Source organism: Colletes gigas, unplaced genomic scaffold (assembly GCF_013123115.1).
Source record: "Colletes gigas isolate AHSC1104 unplaced genomic scaffold, ASM1312311v1 Colletes_gigas_Sc00049, whole genome shotgun sequence".
NCBI lineage: Eukaryota > Metazoa > Arthropoda > Insecta > Hymenoptera > Colletidae > Colletes > Colletes gigas.
In genome coordinates this window covers 840,803-864,044 of record NW_025106678.1, presented here as the reverse complement: position 1 = coordinate 864,044, position 23,242 = coordinate 840,803, and the positions used below count along the sequence as shown (strand labels likewise).

At 36.5% G+C, this 23,242-nt stretch overlaps 1 protein-coding gene across 1 annotated transcript in view; it reads left to right on the top strand.

Moving 5' to 3' along the window:
- The window catches only part of LOC122403335, a 101,980-nt gene extending 80,237 nt beyond the window's left edge, over positions 1 to 21,743 (top strand). The window contains exons 3-4 of the mRNA XM_043406815.1: positions 5,980 to 6,193; positions 21,231 to 21,743. Of these exons, the coding sequence (XP_043262750.1) occupies positions 5,980 to 6,193; positions 21,231 to 21,643 (627 nt within the window). The 3' untranslated portion in view covers positions 21,644 to 21,743. The remainder of the gene's footprint in view (positions 1 to 5,979; positions 6,194 to 21,230) is intronic.
- The last annotated feature ends 1,499 nt before the right edge of the window (positions 21,744 to 23,242 follow it).

Sequence of the window (23,242 nt, the reverse complement as noted above, 5' to 3'; positions counted from 1 at the left end):
TGAAAGTCGACGTATCGTGTCTTTATAAACTTTGTCGATTAAAGAAATCGATGTGTAATATCGTGGTCCAATGGTGACCGAATTGCTATGGCGCACAGTGGCGAAAATTCCAATTCTAGTTGGACAGAGTTGTTAGAAATTAGGACACGAACAATTTTGTTCTTTCTAATTTTTATCTCCTCCTGTTCCACTTTTCCCGGCAGGAAAAGGACAGCTTTAAATAAATTTGAATAAAATTTTTGAAATCCCGGTACATATTTAATAATAAAGTATAGTTCAAAGTTATCTTAAATATAACAATAATAAGTATTGTACAAGATAATTGTAAATTTAATTGAACAAAATTCCAACCTTAATTGTTTAATTCAATCTTTGGCTTTTTAAACTGAAAACATTTACAAATGTATTTTCAGCAATATTTATCAGCAGGATAAATATTCTTAATTTGTTATCACTGTTTTAGGGGGCAATTCCGAATCTTTTGACACTTATTGCACAGAAAATGAACACAACACAGTTTCTAAACCACGTTCAACATACTGAGGATTCATTTTAACTATCTCAGTCACGAAATTCTTCTTTTATTTAATTAAGAATTTTTTAAATGTAACTCCTCAAAAATTCGACCAGAAATTTTATACTGAAATGTGAAATAAGGAAATTCAAATTCGAGTAAATCAAAATTACCCATAATTATTATGAATTATAGAAAGTCATGAGAGATAAAAATTCATTAAATCTGTTGGTAAACATTTTCGACACGGTGCTTAAGAATAACTTATTAAAAGCCACTTATACGATAATTAACCCGAATAATAGATTATGCAAATCGTTGTTTCGTTGAGATTTTAATGATGTCGTTGCTCGATCGTATCGGTATCGCACAAATTATCAACAAATACATCTAACTAATCCCATTACTAATTAACTTTGGTATCTGTGTGATAGTGCAACACGTTGCTTGACAATCGATACGCATCTGTATTAATTAGTACGTCATTGGGCCAATCCCGTCGCTAGATTTTGGAATCTACGGAAACGTGCCCTAACCTGAGTGACGTCGACATACAATAAGCTAGAATTGAATTTCAGCCATTTAGGCCTACAAGTCAAGTTAGTTAATAATTCTCGTAACAATCAGTTTTATTATTCTGCAATTTTATTAAACCCTAAAATTAATAAAATGATCGTTAATAACCGAAGGGTCTCAGAATGATTTAAGGAAAATTCTAAAATTGTTTAGAAGAATAGACTGAAGCTTCTGAAAGACTTCTTCTTTGTAACTTTTAAAATTAGGCAAGTATTAATTTTCAGGAATTGAAAACCACCCTCAAAGTTTTGGGGAAATACCCGTTTAATTGGATTTCACAAAATTTAACGGAGACTGAAAAAGGAAAACCATCGAGTAAAACATTTGGTCAACTAGGTTCTGGAAACTTACTTTCCAGCACAAACTATGTTACTTTTTGTTCATGCACTTTAGTGTATACTCTCTATGCACGACTGCAGGAAATCCCTGCGCTGGGGTTTAACAAAAATGTATGTTTATCTTGAACGAAGCAACAAAAATTGGGAAAGTATGAATTTAGTGACTTCATATATTCACTGTTGGAACAAAGGAGCGTGGTGCAACTGCACGTCTTTCGTGCGCGGTTCGGGTAGGCTCGGGAGCCTTCGGGGCAGTCGGTTTGAGGAAACTGGTCGAATGAACACGTGTGCCCACATGACCCATTGTTGAAACGAATAAATATATGTGTTGAACTGTGCAGTGCAGTGTGTGGTTAATTTAAGTGAAGCCCCATAAGCGCAACATTCACGTTACTACGGATCATTTTTAGCCTGCTAAAAATAGGTTTTATAATAAATATTTATAAAGAAACGGACGCGTATGAGCCTCTGTTACATGTAAAATTTCGTTCTCTAACAGTGTTTTATAAATTTGAAATAAACATGTATTTTATTTGCTACTTTGGGGACAATTTTCATCCCTTGAATCAATAAAAAAAATACGTAATATTTTATTCAGGGTTTCATAAAATTTTCACACACTCCAGCTGAATGCGTGTAAATTCTTGAAAATAATATCTGACAGTTTTTGAAAAATTCAACCGGACGTGTATTTTATTCGCAACTTTGAGGACAGTTTTCATCCCTTGGATCGATAAAAAAAATACTTGCGAAACATTTTTCAATGCTTCATGCCTGTTCAGAGTTTTACAAAATTTCCACACATTCCAGACGGATGCTTGTAAATAATATCTGACAGTTCTCGAACAATTTAAACAACCGTGTATTTTATTCGCAACTTTGAGGACAGCTTTCATCCCTCGAATCAATAAAAAAATACTCGCGTGATATTTTTCAAATGCTCCATCCCTGTTTAAAGTTTCATAAAATTTCCACACATGTTCCAGTCGAGTGCTTGTAAATCGCTCGTATTAATTCCAAGCATCCTCTTTTTTATGTAAACTTTTGTTCTCTAGCAGTTTTTGAAAAATTTAAGCAAACATGCATTTTATTTGCAACTTTGGTAACTGTACCGCGAATCTTTATGTAAATTCATATTTTTATTAATAGAATTTATAAAAAGGGAGCTTTGTAGGGTGTTGTTACAATCTCTAAATATAATAATTCTAATCTTACTTAGCATATTAAGTGCATTACGTAGTTTTTCAAAAATTAAAATTTGCCATATGTGATAATCAAGGAAATATTTTATATGCTTTATCGTTTCTTTCAATTTCGTTCGAACTGATAAATTTTAAAATTGCCCCATCGTGCGAGGGGATCGTTTCCATGACAGTATTAAGACGATCGATTCTCACATACAATGAGAAATTAATGACCATTGGGAAGCGGACACTGGTTATTGCTAGTGGATAAAAAGTACTGACTAATGGCGGTGTTAGTGGTCTGGCACAGTAGTTACTGACCGTAATAGGCGGACAATGGATCCAAGACTCTCGGTATTACAGGGAAGTGAATGGTGAACGTCGTAAGCAGACCTGATGCCTGTTTGTTTCCTCAAGGGATAATATCGCGTGCCCTGTCTCGCGATTTCTTAAACGACCCTATACAGTACGCGGAACTCCGATAGCTACGGATTATTGTACACACCTACGAGCAATTAATTAAAACCTCGAATCGAAAATCGGGGCGCAATTTTATCGGTGCAATAACTTACTAGGAGATCCAAATCACTTACTCTCTGATACGATTTTTGTTTCAACGGTGTTCCAAATTTATACTCGAACAAATCAATTAGTAAACAAGAAAATTAATTAAATTTTAAAAGCAATTTTTTTTAGGTTGGACAATCATTGAAGTTTTAACATTTTTATTTATAGTTTCGAGATGTGAGATTCTTGAATCCTCTAAATTTTGAAGTGTTTTGCAATTTTTTATTAACCACCCTCTATACATAGTCTACAGATAGTAATATGGCCACATTGACTGCCAGACCAAAACTGTAGAATTTCTCGTGAGACCAAAACTCTGATTTTACACAATTGTAATCTGCATAAATTAAAATTTGTTTTAGTAATTATTTTCGTTACAACTAAAATTCATAAATCCTATTCAAAGTTATTTCCTTTGACATTTCAGCTGAAGAATTAATTGTTCCAGTTCCAAAGCTGTGCAATTTTGTGTGAGACCAAAATTTTGATTTTACACAATTGTAATCTGCATAAATTAAAATTTGTTTTAGTAATTATTTTCGTTACAACTAAAATTCATAAATCCTATTCAAAGTTATTTCCTTTGACATTTCAGCTGAAGAATTAATTGTTCCAGTTCCAAAGCTGTGCAATTTTGTGTGAGACCAAAATTTTGATTTTACACAATTGTAAACTGCATAAATTAAAATTTGTTTTTGTAATTATTTTCGTAACAACTAAAATTCATAAATCCTTTGCCATTTCAGCTTGACAATTAATTGTATCGATTCCAAAATGAAAAGTTTTGTCATATGTGGACGATGTAGCATTCAAAGTGTTAAACATTGCAAAAATAATTACAAAATTGAATCTTCGTTAGTAACATACGATACTTTCGCTCGTTAAGAGAGATTAATAATATTTGAGACGAGAAATTCGTGAAGAGCAGTTATGAAACAAATTAGCTATGAGATCGAAGAGGTAAATCACGCCAAAATCGTAACAATTGACGAATTAAAAAAGAAATTCGTTAGCAACAAAAGAAATGAAAGGAGCTTCGGAATTATCCTGAATATTATTGTATCTTATGAAAAATTATTAATGTCAACGTTTCGACAAATCGTTGGACTATTTAACAGATTATTTAAAAATGAAACACTATGGCGGTTGAAGGGTTGCGAGAATTGATAATAATTAACTTCTTTCCCCGTTTAATCCATCTGTTCCCTGGAGGTATCGTGTTCGAAATTAATGGGAATACCTGAAATCCGACGTTTAATATTCACAGACGTAATATTTAACGGGATCCAATATTTGAAATAATTATCGGTTACTTTGTTTCAACTAAACCAGGTTCGAGGAGGGCTGAAAAGATGAAAATCCGATCGGTAATACAGTCAGTCTCATAAGTATTCGTACCTTCGTAAGAGAAATTTGTTGAAATCAAAGAATTCGTTTAAAGTTATGTAATACATTTTTTATCATAAATGAACACATGTATAAAATTTATTTATAGCGAATTATAATAACACTGATTATCTAATAACAAAAATATATTGATTTTACTCTGCATAGTACGTAATAGCAGTCCACAAAAGTATTGGTACCAGTGTAAATTTGATAAAAAAATCGCATATTATGGTAACTTTTTTACTTTGTATTAATTTTATAGTATTTCGTGGGTCGTTTAATCGATTTGGCATACTTTCTATCAGCTTTAAAGCGATAATTTAACGAATATTTTACGCTCTTCCAGAGCAGTCTCGGACTTCTTTCGACTCATTTGTAATTATTGATGTTATTTCGACACAATTTCGAACCAGACTGCTTTGTTAGCGTTCACTCAACCGACTGTGAACCGTGGAAATTATTTTCGATGCGAAATAACATTCGAAGCAAAAGAAAATCGACTTTACCAAGAATGGTACGAATATGTAGAGTGAAATAAATATATTTTTGTTATTAGTTGATCAATTTTGTTATAATTTGGTGTAATTAAACTTTATACGTGTGTTCATTGATAGCAAAATGTTTATTGCAATATCTTACGTGCATCGTTTCATTTCAACAAGTTTGTCCCATAAGCAACGAGGAACAGTGGGCAATTTAAACGATCTGGATGGACATTCTTAAGAAACATGTTCATGAATCTTTTGTCACTATTTGTTTTTTATACATATTTATTAATATTATAATAATAATAATCATGAATTTTGTCTTGCCACACAGCAATTTCAGTAAATGAGTTTTTGGCCAGTAAAAACATTCCTGTGGCTCCTCAACCTCCTTATTCGCCTGACTTCAGTCCTTGTGATTTTTTCCTTTTCCCGAGATTGAAAAATCACCTCAAGGGGTGTCATTTTGGAACACTCGAAAACATTGAAGCGGCTGTAATTTACCAGCTGAAAGCTATACTCCATGTTCCATGTTCCATGTTCCAGCAGTGCTATAAGGATTAGAAAAATCGTCTCCAGCGCTGTGTGGCTTCTCAAGGAAGTCATTTTGAGGGAGACAATATTGAATTGTAATTCTATTCTGTAAACAATTTAAAAAAATCAGTCTCTAAATTTATAGGACTTGGGACTGTTTCGATAACATTAATATTTTCATTTTGTCCACCTAGATCTATGAATTTAATCACTGTGCAGGGGTAGGAATACTTATGGGATTCACTGTGAACGGTGTACGAGTCTCGTGGACGCGAAACGTTCGGATCCTATCGTCGGAGGGCAGAGATCCCCTCGTTTTCCGGGCTTCACGACCGATCCCGGCCACCGACGACAGATGATTCTTGTTAACGCGACTTTTTGCCGGATTTCAGGTGTCGTGGATCAAGCGAAAGAACGCCCAGGAGTTACTGACCGTCGGACTGACAACGTACGCGAACGACGAACGATTCCAGGCGAGCCATTTCCTCAACAGCCTGGACTGGACTCTTCAAATAAAATACGTTCAACCGAGGGATGCCGGATTGTACCAGTGCCAAGTGTCCACCCATCCACCTACGAGTATATTTCTGTTCCTGGAGGTTGTCGGTAAGCGTGAAATAAAACACCAATATAAGCTATTTGCGTGGTTGTCGGACTCTCTTCACCCGATAACCCGATATATCGACCATCCGGTGCCGCGCCACGCTCGAGGATCCAATTTTTCCAACGTTCTCTGCCGGCTTTTAATACATTTTACCGCGTCTAGCGCGCGCGTTCCCCTCGTTTCCATCGGAACGACCGCTGGTCGAATAAATTAAATTCTATTTTATTTTGTCGAGCGGTTAATGAAATTGAAATAAACGGTTCGCGTGCACGTCGGTGGAGAAAAAAAGAGACGGGAACGTCCACGCCCATCAACCGACCAACGTAGGCAAAAATATCGCGATTTCGTGCGTCCTGGATGCTTTTCTTCGGGCTAATATTATTGTCTATTTCAGCTGCAAACTCAGCAAGGATTCGCTCGTTTCGCGAACGGAATAATATAATTGAGCTGATTTCAGCGGGAACACTCGAGATTCAGACTTAACACCTTGATGTGGTACACTGATTCATATGATTGCATATGTTTTATTTTATTTTATTTAAGGTTACGATTGACCATAACTTCCTTACTCTTGTTTTAGATCATGTTGTACAGGGCGTCCGGCCACACATGGGAAAAATTTTAATGGGAGATTCTAGAGGCCAAAATCAATATCAATTTCTTGAAAAAGTTATTAGAAAATTAAATTAGAAAATTTCAAATCATTTTGAAAAAATTATTTTTGTTTGCGGGGGTCGATTACAATCATTTTTGGTCATTACACATACTCCCGAAATCCTATGCATTTTCGAGAAAAAAATTTGGCTAGGTGCTTTTTTCGGTAAACAAAAAATTTTTCAAATCTTTCTAAAAATATTATTTTCGGTTGCAGGGGTCCATTATAATCATTTTAGGTCATTACACATACTTCCGAAATCCTATCCATTTTCGAGAAAAAAATTCGTCACCGTAGATGTCTGACCATACCATTGATATGTGTCACTGAAATTTCATGCATATGTTTAAAACATCATAACTCCTGAACGGATTGGACGATTTTAATGTTTAAAAATGCAAATAATGCGTATTTTAGTGAAGAATATGTAGAAATTCTAAAAATATACGAAAAATTATTCCTTGACTCCGTAAAATGAGAAAAACCCCATAAAACTGGTCCAATTTTCAAACGTCCACAACTCCTACAATAGTGAATATATTGCATTGAAATTTTGGGGAGAACTAGAGTTCATGGTTACCTCCAAAAAAGTATTAAATAACTTTTTCTGTACAGCGCCAATCAAATTTATTAAAAATGAAAAACGAATTTTTAAGTAACATCGACAGGGGGTAAGCGTCCAAATTTTTCGACTAAAAAAAATATTTCACATCGTTCTAGGGAACTGGGAAATTTGAAAATCCTTACTATTATAATTATAATTATACCGTAACTTTTTATTAAAAAAATTTTATTTTCTTTTATTATTTTGAAAATCGTCTAAAATCGAGGTCTGGGTTAGATCTGGGTTAGTAATGAAACAGAGAAATTTGAAAATCCTTACTGTATAATTATATGGTAATTTTTTATTTTTTAAATTTTATTTTCATTTCTTATGTTGAAAATCGTTTAAAATCGAGGTCCCCGAATGGGAGTATCCTCTGAAATTCGTAGGGCGACACAGAGGGAATTTTCGCTTCCCTGGACATCGTGTTTAACACGTTCTGTATTGTGTATAAGACTCGATTAGCTTTAACTCCTTGACGACCGAGTCCGCGAACCGGAAACTTCACCGAACGGACAGAGACAAATGGCGTACCTCGGAAAACAAGTTCTGTGTGATAAATCTCAAAGTAGTCGTCCGTCTACAGACCCACATCACAATTTTCGGAGCAATAGCTCGACTCCTTTCTGCAAAATGTTTCTCTCCGCCTTTGATAATTGTCTTTTATCAAGGCGTTCCAACACTTGGAGTTGCGTTATCTTCGCTAATGTTAAACATCAATCGTAGGAAGTCACACGTTCGGTGAATTTTTATTAACTATCTTTGAACAGCTTTTCTGATATTAACAGTGATATAATGACGATTTTAAATTAATAAAAATTTTTATTACAATTTCTAACTTTAATCAATTTTTCTAGTTTATTGCTATTGTTATATGGTAACTCCGTTATTTAATAATCTATGGTAAAGCACGTTCTTTAGAATAATAATATTTTTTCGAGGCGAAAACCTTCGTGAAGTTAATAATTAATTTTAATATTTTGTGGGATTTCCTTTTCTGTGAATTTATAATAAAATTACATGTTATTCTTCATTTATTTACCAAACAACATCCCTTATATACTACTGTCCATATGTCACCGGATATTTTGCTCGATCGTCTTGGAAAATGCAAATTAAGGTACTGGATACTATTTTCTGAAACAATTTTCTTATCTTTGTCACGTTTAGTTATCTTAATTAGTTTGTGAATTTTATAACACTCGCTTGAAATCAAAATAAATATGCAACAAGTAAAATTGTACGAGGGGGTAAATCTAGAAGATAAATGCAATTCAAAATCAAAGAAAGATTCGTGAAAAATATTACACAAGGGTTGGAACGATATTAATGGAAATTATACTACAGAATTCCAGCGTTAATTTAAATAATCACAAAAAAATTTCAAACTATTTGCTAACATTTTGGTAAAATAAATAGCATGCAATATGAGTTTCCTTTTGTAACGTATTGAATAAATTATTTTTAGTACATAATCTACATCGCTTCCCAGTGTTAATTCGTTTTGGTTACACAGTCATTAAGTCTCCTGTGATTTATGGACGGGAGCATATATTTTCCATTTTTCCCAACATGTTAAACAAACACATTCATCTGTCTACGAACTCTAATGAAGAAAATCCTTAGCTTCGCAACCACCGAGCCGCGGCTCCTAACTTGGTTGACAAATAGAAATATTTCATTTAATATTTTATTCTTTTCCGTAAACAACGTTTCTGAAACATAAAAATTGGAGACCTTGTTTCTATTTGCTCCTAGTTTACAACTCACTTTTCTTTATAATATAAATATCAAACTCTTTTTATTGAAAAGGAAATGAAATCAATTTCATTTGCGTTATTTTGTGAAATTTATTCTTTGTAAATTGATTAAACTGTTTCAACTACTAACTAAAAAAAAAATTGATCGAATAACAATTATTTTTAGTTAATATCTATTTTAGTCAATAACTATTCAAAAAGCTTGGTGTTTTTATTCATTTTCATATTTAAGTTATTGTGCCCAGAGCTAGGTAAAATACTATTTAAATTAATAAATAGTAAATAACTATTTTAATCCAAGTCATACATGTACTTTTCGAAAATATTTAATTTCTTGGAAAAATTCTTGAAAATTTTATTCGAAGATTATTAAAAATATCTATATCACAGTTTTTTACTTAATTTATCATCAGCAAACGAACTATGTTTATTTTACTGAATAAAGGGGTAAAATATCTTTATTTCTTCGAAGTATAGAATGAAGTACTTCTTCCTGAGAAAGTATTTATTACCAGCTTAAGCTGTTCTTAAAAGACAGTAAATAAATTCAGTTCGCAATTATTACTCCTTGCATTATCTCCTTTCGTAATTTATCGTCGAATTAAGGACTCTTTTAAACTCGTACTTATAAAACAAGATTAAGTATTTCATCTTATACTTTAGCTTATAAAAACAAAATATACTATTCTATATTTTAAATTGTCAAAGTAAAAGGTTTCGTTATAGATGTCAAAAATAAAAATATTTTACCCCTAGAAAGTTTTCAATTTTATTCGAAATATTTTTTTATTTCGATCGTAAAGAATTTCACATTTAGAGTAGTATTTAAAATATTTTCTCTGAAAATTTCACTCAGCGGTACGAATTTTGCCTCTTTTCGTTTACGATCCTTCTCGTTTTATTTCGTCCACCCACTCTAACTGATACTTTCGCAATCCTTTGAGGTTTCCTTGTTTGATTATTGTGATATCGTTTGTGGACCCTGTCTTTCTTCTCGACCGTCCTCTTTTATTCATCCAAAATTCGTTTCTCCTACTGTTCCGGTGAATTCGATCACGTTGCTCTCGTTTCAACGTTCTGAAATCCCTCGCTGAATATGCGGTAGAAACGGATCTCTCGTCTCAGCTGTCTTGTTTACAAGATCTTTGTCTCAAAGTCTCCTATTTATACATATTTATACTTCCTGCGTCCTTTTACCCTACCGCCAAATTGCCAGCTTCCTTTTCGTACATGTCTGCTTACTATTTTAACCTTCTCTCGATCATAAGTTCGATAAATTCCTCTGTTTCTTGCTTTATCTTTTTCCATTTCCTATAACACTATATTTTAGATTTTTTCTTCTACGTAGAATCGTCCATCTTCTATTTAGGCTACACTATAAGTTCAGGATTAATTTATGTTAGGTTGTAGAATAACTGTAATCGTTGAATCTCTCCCTTTTATTTCATCTCTGTAAAATGCAATGATTCAGTGACAGAAATCAACATTATAAAATATTACATTGCAAATTGGGAACAAAGGAGAGCGTCTTCTAGAGGCCTAAATAAGACGAAAATCAAGAATACTAATTTATTGATGGAGGCTTCGTTAAAAAGTTATTAACATTTAAGGTTCCGCTCATACTGAATTTTTTTCTCAAAAATGGTTAGGATTTCGAAGGTATGTTTGTCAACCAAAAATGATTATAATTGACCCCCGCAATCAAGAATAATTTTTTTAGAACGATTTGAAATTTTTTAATTTCGTCGAAAATTGAACAATTTCTCGAATTTTTTCCTAGATAGTGGGTAGGATTTCGAGGGTATGTCTATTGACAAAAAATGATTGTAATTGACCCCTGCAATCAAGAATAATTTTTTTAGAACGATTTGAAATTTTTTAATTTCGTCGAAAATTGAACAATTTCTCGAATTTTTTCCTAGATAGTGGGTAGGATTTCGAGGGTATGTCTATTGACAAAAAATGATTGTAATTGACCCCTGCAATCAAGAATAATTTTTTTAGAACGATTTGAAATTTTTTAATTTTGTCGAAAAATTGCACACCTTCTCAAAATTTTTCCTAGAAATTTTTTCAATATTACAGCGTTTATTGAACCATTTTTCACGAGCTATGTATATTTTTAATATTTTATATCAACCCTTGGCCAGTAAAAATCGATCAAAATATTTTTACGTTCAATATAGTTTGATGGAGTTTGGTAAAATCTTTCGTTCGCTGTTGGAGTTTTTGTTTAAATATTGTAAACTCGATGTTGATAAAAACGTAGGTTTTTCTTCCATTTCATATATTTTTCACCCGACTGTTGGAGTTTTTATTCAGGTATTTGCAAACTCAGAGTCCATCGAAAGGTTTTTCTTCGTTAAGTTCCGCTGTGTCATCCTTGCTAACAAATCCTCCGTGCAAAATCTGAACGATACGCCATTTGTAAACTTTAGATTTGAATTTCCAAGCTCCAGAATTAATCGTTCGCCGTAGCAGAAACGTTTCTGCGCTCCGGGAGTTCTTAACGAGAGTTACGAAGGCGTAATCGCGTCACCGAAATATAATTACTCGTACCAAGCTATCGCTTTCACAGTTTTTGATATAGTTGTATTTATTAATTTATCACCGTGACAGTTTAACACGTTAAACGTCGTGTCGCACGGATACAAGTGACACGCAAAATCCACAGAGGGATTCGTCGCTCATATTTTACTGTATCGCGAGCAATATTGGTATGTATTTCTGTCAGAGCGCGAGAGGATTAATACAATTATGATAAATACGATGTATCGGAATCATTTCGACACTCTGATTAGGAACGAATTCAGTAAGCATTTTTAATGCTGTAAAATGATAGAATAGATTGGAATTGTTGAAAGTGAAATAATTCAACTGACAGTTCATTTCAATTTGCAGATCACTTAGAGACATTTTTACTTGACAAATTAGGGTACGGTCATTAAGGAACCTCCAAACTCCACACGGGACTTGGAATCCTTGGAGCTCTTCCTTGCCTCAATTTGACGTATTGTAAACCCACGGTAGTGCACAGCTGCAGAGCACCGGGGTCTTGGGGGCTTTGGCTTTCCCCAAAATGTTTATTTAAAAAGGACCAACGTTCTCGCTCACTCTTGCATGATACACCTGGATTCTGGACAGCAGAGTGGGTGGGAATGTTGCAAAAGGCAAGAAACGCCCTGCCAAAGTGACGACTTGGAGGATTGGCTTGACCCACCGGTTAGTGTTACGCGTTTCCGTCACCTTGGTAAGGAGAGCTGAGGTTAGGTTAAGGGTAGCACTAGGTTTTGGGATTAGATTCGTTTGATCGAGCCTTACAACCTCGAGTCGATTCTCCACAAGTCTAGAAATATTCTTGTGCAACTAAAAAGAGCAACTTCAAGGCTATCGATTTTTCCCAAACATCAGTTTAGGTGGTCCTTAGAGCCTAGGGAAAGGGATCACAGCAAGAAGCTGTGTGATAAGCACGATCTGCGTAGTATAGCAAGCGGGCATAATACTTCGCGACCGAAACAGCTGGATTACTAGGTATCCAATATGTATGGGATGGTATAAATGTTAATAGACTGATACGTCTATTCATTGAATTGAACGATGGACGTATTGAGACTTATCGAGTCGTGCGACTGTACGTATAAATTATACCAAGTTCGATACCTGCTCACAATTCTCGTTCGGAAACTAAACAGGTAATAGTATTGCTGTGTCGCGTTCGTCTGAATAAATTCTGTTTCTCGTAGACAGAACATTTGAACAGACCTCATTTGCTGGAATTGGTATCCAGACGAACGGAATATTCAGGTGTTATGGTATTTGACAATCATTCATACTTGCATTAATATCATTATTTTCTTCGTATCATCTCTGTAAACTTTTCCTCTCATCTGAAACGTATTTTGACAAACTAGAGACTAGTTATTTCCACACAGTATATTTTCGGTAAAGAATTTTTTTCTCGAAAGTACGTAGGATTTTGGGGGTATGTGTATTGACCAAAAATTTTTAAAATAAACCCCCACAACCGAAAATAATTTTTTCAGAACAATTTGAAATTTTGTAATTTTCAGTGAAACATATCAATGTACGGTCAGACATTATATTGTCGGTAATGAATTTTTTTCTCGAAAATGGTTAGGATTTCGGGGGAATGTCTATTGACCAAAAATGATTGTAATTGACTTCTGCAATCGAAATAATTTTTTTAGAACAATTTGAAATTTTTTAATAACTTCCTTGATTTTCGTCTTATTTGGGTCTCTAGAATCTCCTATTAAAATTTTTTCCAGGGGTGGCTGAACACCCTGTACATCACTACAACCATCTAAGTGTAAAATAATAGATTTCCTTTCCCCAGAACTTAATATTTTCATCGTCGGGCGAGCGAATTGTGCCGCGCGGTTGTGTCCATTTGCGACGTTCGCCATTACGTCTGCCGCAATAACGAATATTACGCGCGAAACGCGTCCCCTGCACAATGGAGCCGAACACGCCAGGCGCGCCGAAGTCGTCGTTTCCGTAAGGGACGCGTAAAGAGCATCGTTCGCGTACCCAGAGAGACTGCACCGGCATTGTCCGGCCGCTGATAAGAGACGGAGCGCGCTCGAGCACAACGGAAACTCTTTTTCCTTATGTACTAGCTCGGGGATAGTCTCTTTAAGAGCCCCGGTTCCTTCCTTTCTTTCCCCCATTTCTTCCCGAAAGGCTCCCTCCTTGAACTACGATCCAAGTGTTTACATTTTCGTCCCTATTTACGCAGGCCCCACGTGTCGGCGTAAACGGTCCACCCTTCCGTTCTCTTATCTCTTTCTCTTCTCTCTCTCTCTTTCTCTCGAGCCTGAACAAGGGGAGCAGTTTTATCTGGATTTTATTAAGCAGACGAGCCGATCAATAGCGAGAAAATGCTTTTTATCAGAACTCGGGAGGCAAAAGTTTCGTGAATTACGGGTCTCTGCCCCGGCGTCGGCCGATTTAAGCGGGCCCCCCCTTCCCCCGCCGGTGTTTGTGTATTTGCATTTAGATTCACAGTTTTTGGATGTACGTCGGTTCGTATGTACGTACATCCCTGCACGTGTGTGGTACGCGTGTGAGTTTGCGCGCGAGCCCGGTATCTAATTTTGTCCCCGGGTTACCGGAGGGGGAGCGGGGGAGGGCGTGTTTTTACCCCGTGACATCTGACGGATACGTACGAGAGCCTTTCTCAGGTACTTTTAATATTTATGTTCTCTCGAAACTGGGACGCGTAATATTTACGTTCCTTCCTTCCCGTTCCGGGGGGTGGAGGGGGAGGGATTCCGCGGGTCGAGATTTTTCTGATCCGAGCATGATGTATCGCGGGATCGCCCGTAGGACGTTTCGATTATAGCGTTTTATACGCGTTTAAACGACGTACGGTTTATAGCCGTGTCGAACGATAGGCTCGGGCGGGGAACAAGTTGTCCGAGGGACGACGAACGTGTATCGAGGATTTCGACGATCGATACTACCCTGAACGAAATCGACTTGTTAATTACCGTCGTTGCGACTCTGTGAGATTATCGATGGCTCGTGAGCGTGTTCGAGCTCTGTCGATTCCTTCTGACAAATAATAATAATGATAAATTTATTCGACAAACGGGGCAGAAAACCCTGAAGTGAACAGGTAGTTTTTGCAGTCGTTGGTGGACGAGACAGGAATCAAATAACGCTTAGAGGGATATTGTAGTGTGACGTTAAGATTTTTTTTGCTAATAAACTATAACACCTTCTGAAGCCACGTTTACAACAATTTGTGGATCAAAGAAAGTTAAAATTGACTGAAAGTTAAATTTTTCTTATATTATTCTTATATTTATTCTGTTTTTTTTTTATCTCAAAGACAAAAGGTCAAACGCGGCAGACAAAGCGTACTGAATTTCACTTGTTCTGGGCATATTTTTAAATTCAATTATCTCGAAAACGAAGGCTCGATCGAGAAAATGTTATTCGTTCTATTTTACTTATTTTTACACGTAGAATGATGCTCAATTTAGAAAATAAAATACCGTATCAATATCAATTATTTCAGAAACATATTTTTCAATTTCCCAATATACTAATTGTGACAACCAAAAGTAAATCACTCGAATATTGTAATATTTGTACTTAAATTTAACGAAAAAGAAATTCCTGTTAAAGACATACTTTTCATTCATTTATGTGATGCAAATAAATTAAGAACCACTATTCCACCCTTTGCATAGACCATTAATTTACAAAGTCGATTTTCTCGGGAACAAAGTGTCCTATGAATGAAATTTATTCCACGTTTTCGACTTAATCTTTAACGTAAAACTTCCTTCGCGGTCGTATTGCGATTACTAGGATGCCTTGTATGAAATACGTATAAGAATACGCACGCGGGTTAAGTTGCAAGCAATGTCTCGCGGCGGAAACCCGATTAGCTGATTAATTCTAGTTAATTGGAGCAGAGCTCGCGACGCTTTGCGATTGTTAAAAAAATTGGATCGGCAGTTTGCCTCGGCGCTAATTAGTCGAGCGACGCGATCGAGAAGAATGGATCCCCCAGGTTCGTTCGGATCGCGCTCGTAAGTTCCATCTAGAAATCAGATTGGATTACGGAGAATAAGAAGTCCAGAAAGCAAAGGCGTACTTAACGAGGGCACCGAGCCGGAAGGGATTCACTTTCAACTTTTTAATCAATATCATATCGCGGTATTGTTCCCCCGAAATAAAGACATCTTTAAAGGCCCCTTTAATGACGTCTCATTAAAACGTAATTAGACGGTTCGAGAGAGGCGACATTTTTCTACGATAAACGTTCCATTCAGCCGTGAGTACGTCGACCTGCTACCGACGTCGTCTAATTTTAATCACTCGATACCGTCACATCCCCTTAAAACCTTCAACGCCGGCAGAAGGAAGTACATCACGCCACATTTAATAAGCTTCTCAATTTTCAGCGGGGTGTCTGGACGACCGGGTAGAATTTCTTTCGCGACCGAAACTAATTAAGATACTACGCCCCGGCGACAAAATGCACGTCAAGCTATTTTCTTAATTTTCGTACGTTTCATTGGACGTTATCTTGTATTATACACCAATTTTTAGTCAACGATAGACTTGTAATTTCGATTCGAACATTAATACTGAAAAATTGAAGAGTTGCATTCTACATTAATACTGTAGTCTCGCCTGCAGAGTCGTACATTTTTGTTCGCTAACGAACCATCAGACATACAGAAAATAGATAAATAAAATGAATTTGAAATTGATCAATCGATTTCTTTTAAAGTTATTCTGAAATACTCTTTGATAAATATGATTTGGAGGAAAGATTATTGAAAATTATTAATGAAGTTTCACATTTTAACATGTCTTACGAAATAGCCTGTAACTTTGTTATTTTTGCGAAATTGACCCTAAAATTTTGGCATATTTATATTCAAAATGTTCCTTTGATTTACTGGGAAAATTGAAACTCGATTTTTTGAACCATTTGCAAGAGAATTTTCCTTACAATATTGGTATATAGATCTCGATGAAAGTGACGAAAGAATGATCTAATTCTCCTTATAATATTGGTACATAAATCTCGATAAAAGTGATGAATTGCATGGAGGTAATCAGACGGAGATTCGTACAGAGATTGCAAGTAAACGATCATGCTAGGTGAACATTGAGCGTAGGATGACGCAGATCCGCATAAGCTTGAAATCGCTCATCCCAGCGTGCATCGCATTGCATATGTAGCTCGCATTGAAACGCAGTTTCTGTTTCATTTGACGTCTCGTATGGACTTTATCGATTATTAACGCCGTTCTGTCGAATTCAAGTTGCACAAAAAGCGTAAAAATAATTATTTTTATCGCCAAGAGGAGCCACGGTAAACTATGGAGTCTCTTTCAAGCCCACAGTGTCGTTCGAAAGTTTCGAGGACCCTTAAATTTATTAAAAATATTATTTCGTACATATGAATTGGACGTTATATGGAAATTATAATTGTTTTTGCATCGAACATATTATCTCTGCGAACTTTAAGCAATTTCTCTTCTGGAATATTTTCGTGGAAGTCAAAATTTATTGATACAGAGTAAACGCTATGATTTTGAACATTTAAATTTAAAACTATAGATTAGGAAAATTATTATTTTACTCTATAGTTGCAAAAATCAAAGGGTGTTACTACTTTATTATACAATATGGTTAAAAACAGAAAAAATCCATTTCACAAAACAAACTAAACAGAAAGCTTGCTCTGGCACGAAAATTTTAAGGAAAATTTGTTAATTTTTTGCAGTAATATTTAATAAAGTATAGGTAGACTGCACACAAAATTAGCTTGTCAGATAGGTATAATTTATGCACGTGATCGATAATACAATCCATCAAACGTTATTTCGTTTATTAGTGGCATCGATAACACAAATATGGTTCGAGGAAAAACACGTATAGAATTTCATATGTTTCTTCTTTTACGTCAGATTTGAAAATCAGTTATTTTACCTCGAATAAATGAATCATAGTTCGCGATAATCGTTTCTGAGACGACGAAGCGTCGTTTAGAAATCAATCCGTTCGTCATTAAGAGATTCTGACCTCTTTCGTGGACACCTAAGCCGTGTGTCTTGCAATCGTAATCCAAGAGCTAATTCTTCGGCTGTCGACTCAGCGTCGGGATCGATAACAGAACTCGGGGCATCCATTAGTCGTATTACCGATACCTTTATTTATTTTTTTCATTTTAATTATTTAGCGACGAGCGACAATATAACTGCGCTCGTTTTCAATTTGATTTACTGTTTCGTATTCTTAGTTATTTATTATCCAGCAAAAATTGATGAGCCTGCACACGAGATTGGAAAGTTATTTTCTCTCGATGGGAAATGAATAGAGAAGAAATAAATATAAACGTATCTGGATTTTTAATTAAGCAATCCAATGAATTTTACAAAATTTTACGTATACCATCGATTAAACAAATCAATACAAAACATACAAATTCTATATGAAATTGAAAATACTTGACATTCTTAGAAAGAAACGCACACAACAATTTAATATACATATACATGGAACGATTATATGTGAAAAAATAAGTGGAGAATGTATGTTAAGACTCGGACAAATTTAATTAACGAATTAAAATTTTAGATCCATTCGTAAACTAATTTTCATTCACGTTTCATTCGTAAATTAAAATACATTAATTCATCAGTTGGGCTACGAATGAATCTAAAATATTCATTCGTTATTTGCGAATGAAAATTATCTAACTCTGTTTGAACATCGAAGCAAGTAGAAACATCAAGCAATAGTCAGACAAACTTTCAAACTCAATTATATCGAGAACAAAGAATTACACGGGAAAATTTGATTCTACATTTCTTATTTATTTGTTCACGTAGAATTGTTTACGATTGTACCGTGATTATTGGAACAATATTACTAAATAATAGAAAATTCTAAGTATCGTAAAACAATTATTCAGATACAAAACAATTACAGCCTTCGATCTAAAATATTGTAAGATTTTCTAAGACAATATTTCCCCAATTTGAGAATTTTATTTAATATTCTCAATGCAAGGATTTTATTTTGAATTGAATTTTGATCAACCACTCGACCAACTTGTAAATACAGTTGAAAATACCAGTAGTCATCAATTGATTAATATGTTCTTTAAATTTTGAAAGCTAAGGAACGATCGAAACAAGAATTATTATGTTCCTGCGAGGATTTCCCTTAATTTCGAACGTGGTTTCGAAAGAAGCTGGGAGTTGAGACGATCGTCTCGGGGTTTCTTGACCGAACAGTGGTTTCCAATATGTGGTTAGACCTCAAATGGTTCGTTAGTACGTGTGAGGAGAGGTAAGCCCCAATTACCACCCGATATGTAGTTTTACCGATCGTATTGGAGCGTTGTTTTGGCGCGCGTAATTGCAAACTTTTTGCGTTGTTGCCAGAGACATATAAATTATATCGCATGTTATAGGATGTAATACCTAAAGAATAATTAAAGTGGTTGTCCTATACAAGAGGATTTTTTCAACAGAATATTCTAAGTTTTTAGTCAACGTGTTTACACAAACATTTGCTTTCATTGCATTACATTTAGAAGAATGATTAAATCCCCGATATAACTGTATTATTAATAAAGTAAAAATACACTATTTGCTAAAAGTACGTAGAGCTACGAGAACAATAACGTTTAGATGCTTGCAAACAAGCAAAAATAGATTGTTAAACAAATAAATAAAAGCAACGATTATTTCGAAGAGCACGAGCACATCGTGACAGAGAAACATTTTCTCGGTTTCGTTCGGCCGTAAAGATGGCGTGACCCGACGATTCGATTCGTGTCGGATCGCAGTCGATTAGAAGTCACGTTTCGAAAGCGGGTACGCCGGGACGTCCGGGTGCAGGAAACGGGAAACGGGAAACGGGAACAATGGACCGGGTAGCCTTTAATACAAAAAGCCGCGACGTTTTAGTAAATTTCGAACCCGTTACGCGTCCGTTCCGCTCGAATTTGATTTTTATTCGTACAACAGAGCGAATGCTTGCGCCCCGTAACCGATTGAATGGCTCCGGCGAAGCAGCCGAAGCGTGCACGGTTCAAAAGAACGCGTTCACGTCGCACGGAGGAGCGCTTAAAACTCGATCCACGCTCGCGTTTGCGAGCGTTCGTCCGTGACGCCGGGGTACCGGAAGCCTCGAGCTGGTCTGGCAAGGGGACGAGGGGAGAGGAGGGTGGGACAGGATAGGATGGATGAGCAAAAGCATACCCGAGGGTCTGGGGGGAAGGTTTTGCACCGTGTTTACAGTGTTCCGTCACACCTGATCCTATAACAGGCTCACGGGGCGTCGCGACGGTCCGTGTCGGTGAGCGTCGAGCGGACGGTCGAGCAAACGAACGGTGGCCGGATAAGACGGGAGGCGTCGTACTTCTGCCGCGAAGGGGTAACTTAAAATTCTCGGAGCCCCGTCATCCCGCTGGATAACGCGACGGTTATTCGTGAAAGAACGAGAGAGAGAGACGGGGAGAGAGAAGAGAATTTTCGTACGCTGCACCCGTACGACCCTTAACCAGCCACGATGCATACAGTGGCTCGCGAAAGTATTTCAACGTTGTTGGAATCTTGCGCAATTAAAATATCCACGGTTAAATGTGAGGTCTGAACGTAATTTTGCAATTATCGTGCTGGGAAGGTACGAGTGTCTGGATGTTATAAGCTTGTTTATTACGGAATATTTTTTCATTTCTGGACCGTCTATGTGTTCAATTATGATTACGGTTAATATTTGACAGACATACTTAGCTATATGTGCTTTATTAACCCCTTGAAATGTATACTATTTAATTTTGTTTAAATCTGTCACGAGAAAGAATAGATTTGTTTTACGAATACTGAATTTCACTTGTTTCAAATTCAATTATCTCGAAAACGAAGGCTCGATGGAGAAAACGTTATTCGTTCTTTTTCACTTATTTTTACACGTAGAATCATGCTGTACTCGTTATTATACTACTCATCTTCCCATTCCTATTCCTTTACACGAAGTCACAATTCAGAAAATAACAAATTTGAAATTATAAAATGTGTTATTTCTAAAAATAGAAACACTGCTTTAAACTTGCAAGTAACGTATGGAACACCCACTATCACGATCCGGAGCGTTTCCTTAGAATTTAAAATTAATATTAGGACGAACAAAGCCCTGAGAAAAAGCTAGTTTCGATTCCTAATCATAGTCGGGAAGTTTGATTCATGAATAACGAATACAAAATTTTAGGTTCAATCATAAACCTTTTTATAGATTAGAATCTATAAAATTGACTATCTATAAAAAATGTATTACTTCTAAAAATAGAAACAGTGGATTAAACTTGCAAGTAACGTACGGAACACACACTATCGCGATCCGGAGCGTAGTAACTCGTCCCCATCCCGTTTCCTCATAACACCAGTAAATAATATGGAGGGGGACGGGGACGGTAAGCAGCTCACGTCTGACGCGTCACGTTCTGGCATTTGCAGAAGCCAAGGCAGAGATAGCCGGTCCCATGGAGAAGTTCGTGAGGCCGGGCAGCACCCTGCAGCTCCACTGTGTCGTGAAAAAATCGACCGAGACGCCCTCGTTTCTATTCTGGTACCACAACTTCCGGATGATCAACTACGACGTCGATCAGGGGGTCAATGTCAGCACCGATCTGACGGGTCGCGAGAGCTGGTTGGAGGTGCCGCGCGCGTCCGATCGTCATTCCGGAAATTACACCTGCGAGGCGAGCAACGCGCAGCCGGCCCGTGTCCTGGTGCACGTGTTCAAGGGGGATAATCCGGCGGCCATGCAGCACAGCATCGCGTCCTCGCCGTCCGTCATGGCGTGCAGCGCCCTGCTGATGATGTTCGCCACGTTGAAGCTGGTGCTGCACTCCACCACCACCAACTGACCGTCGTGCGCCGGCACGCGCATAGCCAGACGGATCTAGGGAGAACACGTCCACGTCGGCACCGACTCGGAGAAATCTTGTGGCGTGACATGTGCTATGTTTTACCAAGTTCCAGGACGCGAGACGTTCGGGGACCTTCGCAATCCGATGTCCCACGGTAGGTGAGAAACGTTATCGCGGTGGTATACTTTTTCCGCGAGTAACGAGACGCTCTGTAACCGTGTGCACGATTCTATAATCACTGTAAATAGCGTTAACCCGTTTACGAATGCTCAAAAAGTAGCTATTTCGAGGGACGCGAATAATAGGGGGTGGAATATTTCGCCTTTATTCGCGTTGTTCGTGGCGAATGATAAATCTCGTCGTTCGGTATCTCTACGTTGCTCAAGCTGGCATTTCACGCGGCGCCATTCTATTAACTGTTGTGATACGTGTGACTGTAAGCTATGTGTACTATCGCGATAATAGAACTGTAATTGTGTAATCTGTCTGCGACGAGCGGCACGATTAATGGCGGCAGTCCTGTCGCAATCCGGCGCGCGTTTTACCGACCCGAAAACTTTCCGCGACGCGCCGCAACCCGCCGTAACGACAACTTCATTCGGACGGGGTTGTTAACGACAACGGACGAAATTTGTTACGTTAATAGCAGACGACGCGGGTCGTGCGCGACCATTTAGCGTCGACCGACTGTCGCGAGAAGAATCGTACGCGGTCGCCTCGGAAAGTGAGCGAACGCCTTTGAGCGGTTCAAATTTAGCGAAATGCATCGAAATTTTGTCGCTTTTCTATTATTTCGACCGAGACTTTTGGGAAAATTCTTTTTTGACAGTGTAATACAGTGTTCCATCGTTAATGTTCGCGCTTTAAACGTTATCAAGGGAGCTAAATGAAAATGGAAACACTCGAAGTGAGTGAAATGGAAAGAAATGTTCAAAAGATTATAAAATCGTTCATAAATCAAAAGTACATTAGATACATTGAAATTTAAATATAAAAGTATAAACAAGCGTAGATGTTATTAAAAAATAATTCTGCAGCATACAAAATCGCCTTAATGATTTAAATAGACAGACTATTAATTTATCAAAATAGATTTTGAGGCGTTTACTTATTTTCCAATGTATCGTAATGGGGAAAAATCAATATTTTGTTTATACTTTTGTAATGTAATTGATTAGGAAAATATTTATCATCGTTACAAAACTTATATCTTACTATTTTATCCGGATTCGCTGATTGTTGATTTATTTTCCGAGGCGACTGTAAATTCGAATCAGAGATTGGGCAGAATTTTACATCGAGTTAGGCGAATTAGTACGTATCCATCTAGGGTAACTGTCTCACTAATTAGACGGTTAAGGAAATACGAACTTCGATTAACTAAAACAAATAGAACTAATGTCCCTTCATTTAAAAAGATTATTTTGATTGAAAAATATCAAGATGTTCCAGTGATCAGACTTAAAAATTCCAAGTGTCCGATAACTGGAGTATGGTAAAAAACATAATGATATTATTTCGTACGAAGTTTCATTTCTGAATAAATCAATGAATAATTTGTGTTTTTGAATATTATCAATTTTCAGTTATTGTAAT